Source organism: Jaculus jaculus, chromosome 2, assembly GCF_020740685.1.
Source record: "Jaculus jaculus isolate mJacJac1 chromosome 2, mJacJac1.mat.Y.cur, whole genome shotgun sequence".
NCBI classification, from domain to species: Eukaryota; Metazoa; Chordata; class Mammalia; order Rodentia; family Dipodidae; genus Jaculus; species Jaculus jaculus.
Window position 1 is genome coordinate 170,131,039 of NC_059103.1, and position 12,915 is coordinate 170,143,953.

Genomic DNA, 12,915 nt, shown 5'->3' on the forward strand with positions numbered 1-12,915 from the left:
TAGTGTGTGGATATTTACACAGAAAGTTTTCCAGTTTCCTTTTAAGTACTCCTATCAAAAAGCAAAGATTTATGGAGTGGGAGTAAATGACCTTTTATTCTTATATACTGCCAGAAAGTGGAACTTTTCAGGTGTCAATTACAAGTAAATTCATAGAAAAGATACACCATATAAATAACATGATAAGGCATGAGGCTGTATAAAACATTAAAAATTACCAGAGATAAAAAGTAATAGGAAACAAATATTGACAACAAAGCAGTAGTAATCTGACAAACTAACACACACACACACATACATACACACAGAGACTGAAACTATAGCTCAGTGTTGGAGCACTTTCAAGGCTCTGGCTTAATCCCCAGTACCCACTGCCATACGCACAATACTTCTCCCAGCAATGGATAGAACAAATAGATAATAAATGAGCATATAAATACATGTTTAGAGAGAGAAGAAGAATATTTTAAAGAACATGAGCTTACAAGTATATCTAGCATTTATGGAATGCATGTTTTTTCCAGGTCTATATAATATGATGCTTTAAAGGAATCAAAATCACAAAAACATTATGTATAGCCATATTAATCTAGAAATTAAAAAAAATAGTTGTAAAAACTTTGAGTATTTTCATATTCAATAGCATGTTCCAAAATAATTCAAGGGGAAAAACATTAACCCAGTAATTACAATGTATTTTGATAATGAAAAGACAGATTTAACTAAAGCGTTATTCAAAGAGAAACATTAATGTTATACCATAGATGCAGTCACTTTAAGTTGCCAGATGCTTGTCCAGGACCCACAGCCTGAATGAAAAGCAAGACAGCCTCCTGTTGCCAGGTGTCCAAGGCTACTTAAAATATGACCCTGGCTTCTATCTAGTACCTTCAAAACTCCCCTCAACTCCACTTCCTGCTGGACGCAGGAACAGGGGGCATTAGGAGAACAGGCTTTCCTCCTTAATGTCCTTGATGGGTCTCTCTTCCTTTACCTCTGTGACTTCTCTAATAGTCTATAGCTTGATACATTATTTTTTCATAGAAATAAACAAGAAGGGATGCCTTGATTTAGTTTTCAGAACCTAAGTCCCAGTCTGTCTCTCTGTGTGTCTCTCCCTCCTCTTACACCACCATGCTTTTTCATGGCATAATAACACTCCTCTAATAAGCCTCACCACTCTAAGAAACCCAGTTTTGTTTCTCTACCAAGCCTGATTCAGAATCTTTCTGTTAATAGTCTTAGATCATGGTGCTTAAACCTTAGCCATGAAAGTATAGGCAACATGGATTTTATTTTCTTTGTGTATAAAATCAAATATTAATAATAATAATAATAAATTATTCACTTTTAGTTCAACTTTATATAATAAGAAAAAATTGAATAAGTTAAACCACATAAAAGGAAGATACTAAAGATAGTGGTAGAATGGAACAAATAAAAACACAGAACACAACAATAAAATAAATATAAGAGATAAAATTAAGCTATTCTATGGAAAGTACAACCACATGGACAGTTCCTTAACTATAGTGACAAAAGGGTAAAAGAAAGAACATAGATTACCAACATCAGGAATAAAGATGCTATAGACCTTAAAAGCAACAACTCAAAGGAAAATTTGGTGACAAGAGCATTACTGAAATTGAAGAATTTTGATAGCTTTAGATCTTTTAACAAATGCACTGCCAAAACTTTTCCCATAAAAATTTCTAAACCTAGATTTGTGAATTCTATCTAACTTTTATTGGGAAAATTTTTATTTTATCTCTCAGTGGTTGAGTGGTTTGATCTATTGTCTCTTAACAAAGTTCTGCTTTGTGGTTGCCATAGGCTTCAGAAAACATGTTTTGATTAAAATATTTTGAAATTATTGTAACACAACATTATTATGATAAGGTAAAGAAATAATAAAACCAGAAAAGATATTAATAAAAAGCCCAAACTCAAAAAAAAAGCCCAAACTCTTTTCTTTTTAAATTATTTATTTATTTATTTGAGAGCAACAGACACAGAGAGAAAGACAGATAGAGGGAGAGAGAGAGAATGGGCGCGCCAGGGCTTCCAGCCTCTGCAAACGAGCTCCAGACGCGTGCGCCCCCTTGTGCATCTGGCTAACGTGGGACCTGGGGAATCGAGCCTCGAACCAGGGTCCTTAGGCTTCCCAGGCAAGCGCTTAACCGCTAAGCCATCTCTCCAGCCCAAATTCTTGTACTCTATTCTCCCTTCCTTTTATTTTTGATCGCCTACCTTACATGTATCTATATTGTTGATCTCAGCACATTAATGTAATCATTATTCTTAATTCTTTTGATTTTGTTGTCTTCATAATATATAATATTTGAATGTTTTATGATCTCTATTTTATAATTTTAGATCATTTTGTTTTTTGTAGTTGTTCCTACCAGTAGTTTTAAACCTCTGGTCTTTTATTCTTTCTTAGTTATGTCTCTTAGTTTGAAGAAGTTTGATCATTTTTATAGAATATGTCTGTTAGAGGTATACTGTTTGATTTGTCTGCAGATGTCTTTATTTCATCCCTTTTGTATAGAGTAACTTTTCTAGAGATGGCCTTCTCACCTTTCGGTTTCCATTTCAGTACTGTGAACATGTCATGCTGCTTTAACCTGGCCGTTATGGTTTTGCTGAGTAGTGTGCTGTCAGGTAGATCAGGACACTGGTATATGTTACTTCTTTCTTTTCTCTTGCTTCTGAGAATCTTCTATTTATCGTTCAGTTTGGCAGGTTAGTTATAATGTGTGGTGGAATAGGCTTGGCTCACTCTCATTAGTGATCTTTGGCTTTCCTGTACCCAGGTATTTGTATCCTTCTCTAGGTTGGGGAAGTTTTCATTTATTATCCTTGTGAACATGCTTTCTACCCCAGTGACATTCTATAGCCCCTTACAAATCCCATTACCTAAATATTTGCTTCTTAATACTATTCCAAAGTTTCCATAAGGTTTCTTGATTTCTCTTTGTTCTTTTTCTCTTATCCTTCTCCAACTGAATCTTCTCAAATAACCTTTCAGTAAATTCCGTGATACTTTTTAAAATCTGTTCATGTATTTTGTACCTTCTGTCATGTTTTCAATTTTTCTTAGCATATGTTTCAGCTCAAGGATTCCTTTAATTTTTTAAAAAATTTTGAGGACTTTAATACATGAACATACAGTAATTTAATCAACCTATGTCTTTATTCTTTATTTTCTTTTTTTTTAATTTTTTAATTTTTTAAAAATTTAGTTGCGAGCCACAGACAGAGAAAGAGTCAGATAGAGAGAGAGAATTGGCACTCCAGGGCCTCCAGCCACTGCAAACGAACTCCAGATGTGTGTGCCCCCTTGTGCATCTGGCTAACGTGGGTCCTGGGGAATCAAGCCTCAAACCAGGGTCCTTAGGCTTCATAGGCAAGCATTTAACCGCTAAGCCATCTCTCCAGCCCTTTATTCTTTATCCCCCCCCCATTCCTCTACTGTGAAGGTAGTCTTTTTTGGGGGTGGGTGAAGTTTTGAGGTAGGGTCTCACTCTGGCCCAGGCTGACCTGGAATGAACTATGTAGTCTCGGGGAGGCCATGAATTCATGGAGATCCTTCTACCTCTGCCTCCCAAGCGCTGGGATTAAAGATGTGCCACCACACCAGGCCAAGGTAGTCCTTTTTTTGTTTGTTTGTTTTGTTTTGTTATCTCTTTCCTTTTGTTCTCCTCCATCCTGCATGTCAAAATGTTGATGGGCTCAGATTAATGCCAGCCTTATAGGAGCATTGCTAACCACCATGGGGTCATGGATGCACCAGTCAGTTCATCTCAGTAGGGTACACCCATGTACCCTGTGGCTTTACATTCTTTTCTGCCTCCTTTCTGTAATGTTCCTTGAGCCTTGGAGAGTATAGTTAGAATCTCCTTTAATGTTGCTCTTTACCACCATGTTTATAGGAATGGTTCTCTTGTTAGTAGTGAGAGCAGTACTCATGTACAACTCCCTATGCAATGCTTCCTGAGCTGTGGCAGGTGTGATATAGATGGTTTGTCCAGTACTAAGCCCCGGGCTTTCTCTTCTTGTCGTTTTGATGATTCTTGCTTGGATCTCCCCAGTATTTGCTCTCATTTGTAAAAATGTACTTTAACCAAGAGTGAGAAAATACCATGATTCCAAGGGCTTAAACATGTACACCTAGAAGGCGGTTTAATAGGCCTAATATATATTTAGTCAGAGGGTAGTGGAAGCTTTTCTGTGGAGTTTGTGACCTTCTAAAGTATAGATTTGACTCTATTCTCACTACCAGACATATTTTGTTCCCACTGAGTATGACCTGTTATCTAATCAGAAAGCAGTTGATTATCCCCGTAACTGGTTGCCACTATTATACTCATGAGTACTGTTTGATTTTTGAGCTTGCAGGATCTACTGCTTGTTCAGACTGTAATTACTTTTCTCCTACAGAACCTTTCAGCACTATGGCAGCTACCCAGCAGGAAGATGGTTTCCATCTCAGTTCCATCTTGATTTGCCAGTGTCCTATGACTGCATCCTCTGTTGTTTTCAGCAATAGGGTCTAACTGTCCAGTTTTTTACTAAGCCCTTCTGTTGAGATAGTGAACCATTTATCAGTGTTCTCTTAAAGCCTTTTGGAAAACATTTATTTATTTATTTGTTCACTCATTTATTTATTTAAGAGAGAGAGGGAGAGTAAGGGTATGCCAGAGCATGTAGCCACTGCAAATGAATTCTAGATGTATGTACCATGTGCATCTGGTTCTGGGGAGTTGAACCTGGGTCTTTGGGCTTCATAGGCAAGTGCCTTAACCCCTCAGCCATCTTTCCAATTCTCTTGAACCTTAAAGAGTGTGCTAAAAAATGGCTATTTTTAATTCTCCATCTGAGACTTTACCCATACATGGTATGTTTTGATATTTTCTTTATTTGGGTTTTTTGAGGTAAGGTCTCACTCTAGCCCAGGCTGACCTGGAATTTACTTTGTAGTCTCAGATTCATGGCGATCCTCCCACCTCTGCCTCCGAGTGCTGGGATTAAAAACATGCATCACCACACCTGGTATTTTTGATACCTTAATTTTACCATTAACTGAAGTCATAGTTCCCTGAAAGTTCTTGATTCATGGCAGTGTCATTTCAGAATCATTAATGTGACTTTGTGCCTGTTATTCCAGATATTCTAATTAGGCTGTTCATTTTTCTGATTCTATAGTTATTTTTACTATTCTAGTACAATTACCTAAGTCTATATTTATGATGTCTGCTATATGTATTTTCCAAAGTTTGGATAACAATAAGGTGAGTTAAATATGTTTGTCCCAAATTTGCTGGTTTTGATGTTTTCCTCATGAACTAAGGAAATATGTCAAGAGGACAGTTTATCCTGCAGAACTTTCCCTATGGCCAATATAGGCTCATTTGCCTCATCCTGTTTCCTGCTTTTTGTCAGATAGTGAAGTATTCTGTTGGGTTCTGAGCCACCTCTCAGTGGAGGGACTGGCCTCAGGTTGTTTTATCATGCCTGTGACCATCAGTACTGCAATGCTATGTCATACTCTGAAAACTTGGGTAGAACCAAGGCCTAGCTAGCCATAGACTGTCTACTGCTAATGTGGCCTAAGATTACTTCAACCACCTATAGAGGGTGCAGGCCAGTATAGAAGATAACAAGACTGGAGATGCAAGTCGCCACATGAAACCAGGCCTGGTGTAGAAATTCCCTCTAAGCAGGACTGGAATTTAGGATCATTAGGCTCACCAATCTGACTCAGAATTTCAAGGCAAGGTCATCTGCTTCTGTAAGCAAATAGAATCTTTCTACACATAGTGATATGTGAGGTTGGTGGAGGCAGTCCCTGAGCAAACAAGGCTAATACAAAACTTGGTTTCCCCTGGCACAGGCATGGGAAGTTGGATAGCCTTCAGTATAGCTGTCCAGGTGAAGGTGAAAATATGACTCCATCACACTAATGCACATCACTGCTTGATGCCAGGGTAGATCTTTCTGTGAGCTCAGACCTGGGCCATTGCTTTCTTCAGGTATTGGGTCATCCTGCAGTGAACCTGACACTGGTTCCAAGACAGCATCCAGTGTGACCTTGCTCCCCAGTGGGTGGAGTTATCTTCCCACATTTGCTTGCTATATTAAGCAAGTCTCTTAGCCACATGGCTAACATAGTTCTAGTGATCTTCTATGGATACTGGCATGGAAGCTCTACTTGCCCTTACAGTGTCTAGCATTTTTTCAGGCCCAAAGGCCTGGAATTATTTACTTCCTTCTTCCTTCTCTAAACAGGAGGAGAGATGGCTTAGTGAATAAAGTGCTTTCTATGTAGGCATGAATGCCTGAGTTTGGATCCCTAGAATCCACATGCTAACAGATATTTGTAATCCCAGTACACCTAAGGCAAGATAGATAATGGAGACAGGAGAATCTCTTGGAGGCTTGTAAGTTAGCTATCCTGATGAATGGAGCTGGAGAATGAGAGTCCCTGACAATCTAGGTGGGAGGTTAACAAATCTTGAGTTTGTCTTCTGACATTCATTTAGATGCCATGACATTTGTCAACATGCCCTCACATACAAGTACATACATGAATCAATGAATGAATGAACAAACAAGTAGCCCTCCTTTTCTTGTGGTTCTTAGAAGGAATGCTTTGAACTTTTCTCCACTCCTTACCATTTTGTTCCATCTCTTAATTTTTTTTAATGAAAATCTTTTTTTTTTTTTTCATGAGAGAGAGAGAAAGAGAATTGGTGTGCCAGGCCCTCTAGCCACTGTAATCAAACTCCAGACACATATGCCACCTTGTGTGCATGTTCATCCTAGTGCATGTGTCACCTTGTACACTGGGCTTATCTGGGGTTTATCTGGGAATATAGGGAGTTGGACATAGGTACATTCAAGCGCCTTAACCGCTAAGCTATTTCTCCATCCCTAAAATCTTTTTTTTTTTTTTTTTTTGGTTATTCAAGGTGGGGTCTCACTCTGGCCCAGGCTGACCTGGAATTAACTATGTAGTCTCAGGGTCCTCTTACCACTGCCTCCCAAGTGCTGGGATTAAAGGCATGCACCACCACGCTTGGCCTTAAAATCTTTTTTATATTTAGTTAGTATTCGATACTCAAGTTGCCAGTGATTTTCACTTCTTACATACATAACCCTTACAATGGAGCTTCATATGGTATTTATTTTTCAGATATGCTTTAGTTAAGTTTTATTGAAGTACACTTAATATGTTATTAACTTCAAGTTCAAATTATCCAGTTTGGAAAAGTCTAACATACCTTTACTCATGAAACTATCTCACAAACTAGGTATTGAATAAATCCAAGATCCTAAAAGTTTATACATTTGTTTTGTAGTCCTTTCTTTTCATTACAGACATCCACAGATTCTATCATTACAGATTAATTTTTGTTTCAGGATTTGTGTCTGAATTATGTAGATGTATTTTTTGCCTAGCTTCATTCTGCATAGTCATTTTGAGTTTGGCTCATATTGTTACATGCATCAGTATACTATTTCTTTTTATTGCTAATTAACATTCAGCCATATGGTTGTACTTCAATTTGTTCACTACTTGTTATAAAACACTTGGGATTTTTCCAGTTTTGAGCTATTACAGATAATGATGCTATAAATATTTGTGCTCATGTCTTTCTGCAGACATCACTCTTCACGTTCTAAGGAGAATACTTAGAAATTGACTGGCTAGTTAGATATATGCCCTTTTCAACATTATCAAAGCAAGTTTAAATTTCATTTTCTTACTAGCAGAGAATGGGTGTTTAATTACCATGACCTTACTGAGGCTTAGAATTGATAGTCATTTTATTTTAGACCTTCAAATAGATTATAAGTATTAGATCATTTTGGCCTTAGTTGTGGGGTTGGAGGGGGATAGTATAACTTGAAGGTTAAAATGCTCAATATTTAACCACAAAATGGTTGTATCTTTTTGGTTGAGAAGCTTGAGTTCTGGGTTAAGAAGTTTCTTCTTTTAAAAACAATGTGTTTGGGCTAGAGAGATTACTTGGCGGTAGAGCACTTGCCTGTGAAGCCTATGGATCCCGGTTTGAGGCTTGATTCTCCAGGACCCACGTTAGCCAGATGCACAAGGGGGCGCACGCGTCTTGAGTTCATTTGCAGTGGCTGGAAGCCCTGGCACACATATTCTCTCTCTGTGTCTGCCTCTTTCTCTCTGTCTGTTGCTCTTAAATAAATAAATAAAAATTTTTAAAAAATCAAAGAGAAGCCAGGTGTTGTGGCACGTGCCTTTAATCTCAGCACTTGGGAGGCAGAGGTAGGAGGATCACTGTGAGTTCGAGGCCACCCTGAGACTTCATAGTGAATTCCGGGAGAGCCTGAGCTAGAGTGAAACCCTACCTCAAAAAATAAAATCAAAGAGCATATACTATAAATAAGTCACATAGAAACCTATGTTTTTGGAGAAGGGAACACTTAGAAGCCATAGATCATTATTAGAAAATTTTCAGTGCCACGGATGGGATATCTTCCAGTGAGTTGCTGGCCAGGGAGGTCTCTGATACCCCCCAAAAATATGTTGGATATTTATGCCATTGTTTACTTTGTACTTTAAATACAATGTACTGTTGAGATACTTTTTAATGATAATAGAATTAGAAGTACTGACAATAAAAGTAGCATCATTTCTCTTACAAGATGCACTTTATTATACCCTTAGGAGGTTGTAGAACTTGATTTCTTCAGTTAATACTGTACATTACAGTTTATTTAAGAAAAGAAAACCAACGTTCTAAGGAATTTGGTTTGCAGTTAACTCCCCCATCATACCTCATAAGGGCCCCAGCTGAAACTAAGAATAATTGGCAAAACAAGCCAGGGTGCTGTTTTCTTGGTGAACCTGGTACTAGCACAAGGGTGAAGGAGATCAACACAGAGAACAGTCATCTACAGAATCAGATATCCAGAGACCCAGAGGCCCCCAACACCTCATCACTGAAGCAGACCTAAAATGAACTCAACATGGCTCAGGGAAATTTTGCAGAAGAGGGGGCGGAAAGAATGTCACAGCCACAAATTGGGTCATGATAAGCAGAGACATTTCCTCCTACCCATAACTAAGGACCAACTCCACATTGCATGACACATGTACCTCAACAAAGAGGGGCTGGGGGAAGGAGGCTAACAATGGTACCAACTTGACTGCATTCACTAGTATAAAACTAATGAATAATAAATAAATAAATATTTTAAAAATGTTTCTTTTAAGAGAAATATACTCATTTTGAAGGAGAAGATAATTTGAAATAACTTTTTAAAAAACTTTTTGGTAGTATCTTTATCCATTAAATTATGTTGAAATAAAAATGTCCATAACTTGGGATTTACAACTCCATTACACAAGAAGCAGTAGAAAGCTATGTACCCCAGCACTGTTTTATGTCAAATAAGGATTGACAAGTGTTTTCATGCATCTGTTCTGCCCACAAGAGAAGCCAGTTTCATCATCTGCATGTGTCCTGGGGCTGGAACTTCTTATAAATATGAGAATTTCACTTTTTGTTTCAATGGCAAGCATAATATGGCATCCAGCTGTGGATTTGCTTATATATTGTGTTTGCATTTTTCCCTGGGCTTGTTTTATACAGTATATGGCAATATGTTGTCATACAAATTCTATGATTAATGCTTATTTATTAAAGCTTGTATAAATATCTTAGAAATGAGTCAAACAACGTGCAAGTTAAACAACTTCTCTGAATATTGGCATGACATATCCCTGGGGAATAGTAGATTGGATGTTTTCTATCTCTAGGAATGTCTTATAATGTAATATTTTCTTTTCACTATTATATATCATTCTTTTTTTCAATATATTTTTTCAAGAAATAAATCTAATTTCAGATTTATACCTCACAAATACATGATCTATTAAGGCATGGAAATTATTTGGGAATAAGAGTAATATCCATTTCATATTTTTTAAATAATTACCTTTATTTGGATACATTTTTTTCTAACTTTGGTCCATTCCTCTGTTTAAGAGACATTTGCAGTTAGTTATTACTCATATCTTCAAAGGAATCTATTTTTCCATGAGCTATGTTTATTATTATGGTTTCAATCCAGAGAAATGCTTGATTGATTATATAAAGCATACTTTGAGTTTAAGGAAAATTGACAGTGGGAATAAATCATGAATAGTGATATACTGTTTTTATTATTTTGGTTTAATTTTTTCATATTTACCATTATAGTAAATGTGACTAGAAGTTGAAAATTTGTTTCCTCTTTTCCCCCTATGCTCAGGTCCAGCTCTTTTATGAACTAGCTGATACCATGAGTAAGGTCTGGAATAAGATTCAGAAGAGAGGTAATCTCAGTCCATCCTCTGTCTATCCAGAGACTGTGGCTGGGCCTGTCCCTAGTTCTCCAGTTCGAAGCAGTGTGGGCACAGCCCCTCCTGATACCAGCACATGCAGCCCATCTGCTGATATCGGAACCACTACTGAGGTAAGTGTTTTTGAAAAATTCTGTTACTCAGTGAAGGGTTATAAGTAACACTGTGGAGTAACATTATAAGTAACAGTGTTGAGTTGTTGGTGACCTCACCACTGATGAAGCACCTCCCGAGGTGCTCTGGTAGAGGAGGCTGTATTGTGTTCCTTCGAGTTCACTTTCAGTCAGGGAGGAAGTAGCTCAGGACTGTGTGGAGTGTGGGATGCAGTAAAGGAAATTTCCTCAAGACTATGAAAACTTAGAACATGGAAAGAGACTCATGCTGTTCTATCTCTGTGCCTATAGTCCCTTTTTACAGAAGGATATTAACTATTTCCTTTAGTTTAGTGATTTTTCAACCCTGTCAGACCCAGTGTCCTTCTCTTCTTCCCCTCACCTAATGTTTTACTGTTGTTTTTAGCATCCTAATGAGGGTCAGATAGTATACTAGTGACCTTAATTAAACATTTCATAATGGTTCCATTATTGTCTTGTGGTAAAATAAAATCAGTATTACATATTGTACATATAAATTGTATGTGTGCATATGTGTATGTGTGTGTAGATATATGCATACATACACACACACACACACACACACACACACACACACACATATATATACACACACACACACACACACATATATATACACACACACAAAATTTTTAAATAAATAGAAACATCATGTAGCATACATTAATATATATTAGTAATATAGAAATATATGTAAGTATTTTGGCGTAGTATATTAAAAGATAATTTTGAGGGGGTTGGAGAAATGGCTTAATGGTTAAGTGCTTGCCTGTGAAGCCTAAGGACCCCCGTTCGAGGCTCAATTCCCTGGGACCCACATTAACCAGATGCACAAGGGGTCACATGTGTCTGGAGTTTGTTTGCAGTTGCTGGAGGTCCTGGCATGCTTATTCTCTCTCTGTGTCTGCCTCTTTCTCTCTCTGTCTGTTGCTCTCAAATAAATAAAAAATAAACAAAAAATTTTAAAAAAGAATTTGATTATAAAAAAAGATAACATTGAGGGCTGGAGAGAGAGCTTAGCAGTTAAGGTGTTTGCCTGCAAAGCCAAAGAACCTTGGTTTGATTCCCCAAGACCCACGTAAGCCAGATGGCACAAGGGGGCGCATGTTTCTGGAGTTCCTTTGCAGTGGCAGGAGACCCTGGCGTGCCTATTCGCTCGCGCTCTCCCTCCCTCTCTCTCCCTCCCTCTCTCTGTCTCTCTCTCTCTCTCTCTCTGCCTCTTTCTCTCAAATAAATAAAAATAAAGTTAAAAAAGGATAACATTGAGTATTTAGATGATGCAATATGGAGGATACATTTATAATTTATTACATGATAGCTGCAAATATACTTGCCTAGGTCTATATTAAATATAAGTAGTAGTGCTGTTGGTAACAAGATTTCTAAATAGCAACAAACTTCTTTTAAGAAAATGTTTATTGATACGTGTTCTTAGTTTTGATTAACCCTTTCTCTTCTCCTCCTGTGCCCATCTTACCTGCTTTCATTTTCCTATTCCTAGCATTACCCCTTGGGCTTTCTTATCACTTTAAGATCTGCTACAGTCCTTCTTCTTCCTTGAGGCCTCATTCTTACCATCCCCCCAACCCCCGCTTTCATATGCTCCATTTCAGTTCCCTGGCATCTGCACTCTATTTTTCTCTAACTATAAAGCACATGTTTAAAGGTACTAAGCTGGGATGGACATATTAAAGAGAACATGTGTTTGTCTTTCTGTACCTGAGTTACCTCACTTAACATGATATTTTCCAGCACATTCCATTTTATTTTTGTTTATTGATGAGCTGAATTCCATTCTGTATTTGTGTGTTCTATTCATCATCCATTTCTCAGCTGATGGATATCTTGGCTGATTGCATTTCCTTGCTGGAGTGATGAGTACAACAGTACACACTGATGAAAAAATTCTAAGTAGAGCATAGAGTAATTTGGAAATATGCCCAGGAGTGCTATGGCTGAGTCATATGGTAATTTTGACTTTTGGTTTTATGAGAAATGTCTACACTGCTTCCCATAGTGACTATATTAGCCTGTACTCCTTATACCAATGCATAAGGCTTCCTCCTTCCCAACAGTCTTACCAGCATTTGTCATTCATTGTTTTCTTAATGAAAGCTGTGCTGACTGGGGTGAGATGGAATCTCAAAGTAGTTTTAGTTTACATTTCCCTGATGGCTAAGGATGTTGAACAGTTTTAAAGTATTTATTGGCCATTAGTATTCCTCTGTTTAGTCCCTTGGCCTGTTTTGTTTTAAATGTGGTGTTGTTGGATATAGTTATTTAAGTATCAGTCTTTCTTCCATTTTCAAATACCATTTGTTTTACTTGATTTTCTCCTTTCTCCAAACAGCCTCTTCCACTCCTTTCTCCCCTCTGTTACATGTATGTACTTAC

At 37.5% G+C, this 12,915-nt stretch overlaps 1 protein-coding gene across 6 annotated transcripts in view; it reads left to right on the forward strand.

Moving 5' to 3' along the window:
* Vps13b (vacuolar protein sorting 13 homolog B) overlaps nt 1-12,915 on the forward strand; it is a 659,022-nt gene that overhangs the window by 315,849 nt on the left and 330,258 nt on the right. For all 6 annotated transcript variants that reach the window (XM_045143281.1, XM_045143283.1, XM_045143282.1 and 3 more), the window contains one exon: nt 10,297-10,500. In XM_045143281.1, the coding sequence (XP_044999216.1) occupies nt 10,297-10,500 (204 nt within the window). The remainder of the gene's footprint in view (nt 1-10,296; nt 10,501-12,915) is intronic.